Source organism: Buceros rhinoceros, unplaced genomic scaffold (genome assembly GCF_000710305.1).
Source record: "Buceros rhinoceros silvestris isolate BGI_N320 unplaced genomic scaffold, ASM71030v1 scaffold14436, whole genome shotgun sequence".
Taxonomy (NCBI): domain Eukaryota; kingdom Metazoa; phylum Chordata; class Aves; order Bucerotiformes; family Bucerotidae; genus Buceros; species Buceros rhinoceros.
The window spans coordinates 41,616-46,222 of NW_010415880.1; the positions used below are offsets into that span (position 1 = coordinate 41,616).

General features: G+C 48.2%; 1 protein-coding gene across 1 annotated transcript in view; it reads left to right on the forward strand.

The window, feature by feature from the left end:
* NUP214 (nucleoporin 214kDa) overlaps positions 1-1,043 on the forward strand; it is a gene marked incomplete at its 5' end in the record, with an annotated part of 41,444 nt that extends 40,401 nt beyond the window's left edge. The window contains 2 exons of the mRNA XM_010137581.1: positions 127-151; positions 804-1,043. Of these exons, the coding sequence (XP_010135883.1) occupies positions 127-151; positions 804-837 (59 nt within the window). The remainder of the gene's footprint in view (positions 1-126; positions 152-803) is intronic.
* Between the last annotated feature and the right edge of the window lie 3,564 nt (positions 1,044-4,607).

Sequence of the window (4,607 nt, forward strand, 5' to 3'; positions counted from 1 at the left end):
CTTTCCCTGGCCTAAGGCAAGAGGAAATGGGTTTCAGTCTGTGTGTGGGAGGGGACATTTACTACAACTCTTACACTTTCCTATTACCTTTTAACAATTACTTTTCTAATCTTGCATTTCTTTCAGGGTTTGGTTTTGGATCATCGAACACGTAAGTACCGTTTTGTGTCTAACTCCTCATTAAAAATACGAGCAGAATCAGAACAGGGAAGTGGAGTGGTTTACAAGTGCAAGCTCTGGCAGTAACAGTGACATGCTAGTTCTGGTTTCCTTTTTAGTGGCACCACATAGGGCTCCAGGTCCAGGTGCTGAATATGTGCTTCCAGTGAGGCTCACCTTTCACACGAGGATTTTCAGTTGGGTTGTGCTTTTTCTCCACCTCTGAGGCACATGATGCGTGTGCTCAAGCTGTGTGTGTGATCGAGTATCTAGTGCATTTATCAAGTTGAAACAAGGAGTGAAATAAATGGGTACTTTTCTGGCTGAATTGAGAAGATGATTTACAGTTAAAGAACAGGACTAAGAGCTGAGGTTAACAGAGTCTTCGCTCTTGCTGTTAGCAAGTGTCCTGGCCAAGCAGAGATCTGTCCAGGGGGTAGGGTCTAGAGTCAGCACAACTATATCTAGTTACTGCTTGTGACACAGTCTCAGGTAAAAGATGCTGGAAGCACCGATGCATTCTCATAAAAGGCTTCTGATACCAGCCAGACTGGAAATCTGTTTGAGAGATCTGCTGAATTAACACCGCCTGAGGGAGACTCAAGCACTGATTGCTGTCTTGGTTGTCTTGTCTTGCTCCACAGATCTTCCTCTGGATTTAGTGCATGGAGAAGCTAGGAACATCCTGAACTCGCCTGTAGGACTGTGCTGTAGCTCCTGCATACATGGGTCACCTGCACCATCAATATCTAAACAGTTTTTCTTTAAAATATGAGTTCTCAGACTGTTGGATTGTTTTTCGGGTTTTTTTGTAAGGAAAAGAATTTGCTTATTTTTATGCAACACTTGTTCTCACTCTATATTAAACTATTTTATCTGCCTTGGTGTTATTTGTGTTGGAAGGGTTTACCTCCCTGCATCTAGAAGAAACAGATGTACGCTGTGGTTACCAGTCCTGTACTGGGCTTAGCTTTCTGTTGCTCAACCCTTGCCTAGACAAGGGAGTAGCTCAGGTTGGTTCCTGACAGAAACCAGCACGTTCTTCATTGAGGAGAATGACTGATTATCCTGGGCTCTTACACAGGGACTGAAGTTTGCCCTGCTAATTTTAAGTATAAGATGGGGCACATGCTTATCTCGCTGAAGTGCTAAAACTGAGTCATGTGTGAGCCAGCGGCTTAGTGGAGAAATAGGAAATTATCTGAAAAGAAACTGGCAGCGTGCAGAACACGTTCCCATGGCAGTAACGTTCAGCAAAGAGGTGGGAAGTTAAAGCTCTCCTATTTTTACCTTCCTGTAAATTTTACAGAACTCAGAAAATGGAACTCAGGTTATAGGGAAAGCTCCTGGCCCTTGAATGAGAGTGTGACCTCCATCCAGAGGCGTTAGTTATTTGGCAGCCTGTGGTTTTGGCTGCTGGATTCTACTGTCAACCTCGTGTGTGTTTTCTAACGTGTGAGATTGTACTGTTTCCCTGGAGCCCGTATCGCTTGTGAAATTCTCGAGTGTTTATACTTGAAAATACTGAGCAGTGTTGTAAAGAACCCCCGGAAGGCATCCTGGACAGACGCTTGTTCTGTTTGATTCATCTGACCTCCATGAAACCTCTACACCGTGAAACGGGGTTTTGTTGCTCTGTGAAAAATGCGTTTGCAAAAACAGCTTGTGTGTTAGCTGAATACATGCAGATGGGATGGTTTTATCTTGTTGGCCCTATGACGATGATTTGGGGTACCTCTGCTTTTTCTAGTTTCAGCAGAAACATTCTGATGTTTCCTATGTTTTTTTTTTTTAATGCCACACAATATGATGACAAGTGTCATTTCCTGGTTTGGTGGCTATGTGGCTGCTTTTGGCGTTGCAAATAGTTGCTAACTGTTTGTTTTCGTGTCCGGCGTTATAAACTAAATACCTATATCAACAGTTCCTGAAGAAATTACTTTTTTCAAGTCAAAATATTAGTGTTTGTTTCTCCTGTCCTAGCTGTGGAAAGTGTCCTTCAAGCTCTGCACCTGGAGGTGACAGTATGTAGGTTCCCTTTAAAAAGAAGACCACTGAAATGCGGGATATTTGTGCTGGTGCACAAGGAGGGCTGATTTTTTTGCTGTGGAGGGGCTTTGCAAGGCTCTAAAGCTTTTACATACGCCCTGGATTATGACTGATGCTGGTGTCTGTTCGTAACGCCCTTCCCCTCCAGTGGAGGAGAGCGAGTGCTGCCGGTCCTGGGGCCAATGGCACTGGAACGGCGGGGAAAATAGTCTGAAATTTGCTTGTTTGGAGGTGGGAGAAAAAGCCGAAGATGGTCTGATGCGTGCCCTCCCAGTTCATTCTCCTTGACTATACAACGTTTCCAAAGGCCTAGAGGTGACACTGCTGTTCTGCTTTCCTTCCTCTTTATAAATAGCAGCTGGCCAAACCGGTGACCTTAAATTCTTTGCATTAATCTCCCCTGGCTGTGGCATGCGACACCTCCTGAGCGAAGCCGTATCAGCTGTGCTCCCCCAGATAGCTCAGAAACCTCTTGCTATGGAGAAGATTGGCTTGGTAAGAATGTGATGTTGGCATGCTGAGCCATTTAAAGGTTCTTTTTTGGAATGATGGGAGCAGTTGGGGGTTGTCCCTGCTGTGCTGCTTGGTACCAGTTTAACTCCTTTACCCTCTGCAAATTACTCAGATCCTGACTGAACGCTCCTTTTCTTACAAGGCTTCCAAAATCATGGCTGGAACAACCCAAACCCCTGAACTATCTGCCCTTGAGAAACGGGTGCTGCTCCTGGTTTCCATAGTAGCTGCTGGAGGAGCTGAGCGGCGCAGAGAGGATGATCGTGACCACGAGCCTACAGGAATAAGCACAAAACACAGCAAAGTCGACTTTGAAAAAATCTGCATTTTTATTAGATGACTCAAGGACTCAGCAAGCGCGTGTCGGCGCTCGGTTGGTGGTTGCCAGAAGCTTTTAGAGGCTGTCATCTGTGTTAGGTGGCCTGTGACCTCATGGCCTCTGGCCAGTTTTTTGGGGACAGATGTCCACCGAAGAACAAAGCTGCTAACACAGACAGCCCCCTGTCTTGGCAGACCCAGTAAAGAAGCCAAGGACTAACTGGGCGTGGAGCCCTCGTCTCGGTGGTTGTGTTGTCCATACTGGTTTATCCTCAAAGAACTAATAGCAATCCTTCCACAGCGATGCTGAAGGAGCTTCTCAGTCTGTCTGTGCTGATGTGGTTGTGCCTTTTTTTTTTTTTTTTATCCTGCCATGTCAGTATGAGAAGAAATCTCCCAAGGCTTTTATCAAAGGTGGATTCTTAATTATTTCTATCAAAAGAACACGGTTACTTTTCCCTCCCCTGAGACTATGCCATGGCCTCGAGGCAGTGGCAAGCCGAGTGCTGGGGATGGTGATGTTACAGGCTTGGTGGGTAGAGGGGAGCCTGAGGGGGAGAGAGGATCTCCCCAAACCCGTGGAGAGACCAGACTGGGGATTTCTGCTTCCTTGACGGCTAAAAGCAGCAAAGTACAGAGCCTTTCTCTGGAAAAGGACAAAATGTACCTTCGTCACAGAGAGGCACAAAAAGAATTCATTTACTTTCCTCTTTTAAAGGCTGTTCCTGTATAATACTTGCATTCCAGAGTACGGGTGTCTCTTGGGGTACCGGTGGTCTCAGCCATACTGCTCTGTCCATATCTGTCTTCTAGGCGGGGAGAACAGCATTCCTTTGGCCCCTCTGTGCCGCGGTGCAGCGAGGTGACCAGAGGACAGATGCTGGTGGTGTCCCTTTGCTGTTGAACCGAGGAGGGATCGCACGCTGAAGCTCACCCCATGCTGCCAGGGGTGTGTTTGTGTGCGTGTGGTGAGTCTTGGGGGAGAGCAGGGTCCCTGTGAGAGATGGTGGAGGTTGGGAAAGTGCCACCGAGCATCTGCGACGCTTGCTCCTGCTGCTGTGGCACCACCTCTCCTCCCACCCTGTCGCCCAGGACCCCATCTTGGCCGGCACTGATCTCTGCCCCTCGCCAGCAGTCCCGTGCGGAGGGAGCTGCCTCCCTTCACCCCATCAGCCCATGTATGTGTCCCTGCCGCTGCGGGCCCAGAGGCTGCAGTGACATTTTAGTTATCCCTTCTTAGTTTTCACGTGTCCTGCCCTTCCGCATTGCTTCCAAGGAAAAATAATCCCTTTCTCCCACCATCCCCACCTCGATTTTCTCAGCCTCCGGCAGGTGACAAAGCTCCGTCTTTGCAAACGTGTCTCTGGTTCCCGCCGCAGAGCCAGGACTTCTCTGTGTGTCCCTTTATCACACCCGGGCACACTGTGTGCTGCCACTGCCCGTGTCTGAGCTCGTACCGTTCCCTGAACATGAGATAAAAGAGAAGGTGTGCATCGCCAGCAAGCGCGTTGCCCAGATGGTGTGGTAGGGCAGCCACTCGGCCCCGCTGCCGCGGGGGATGCTCTTGT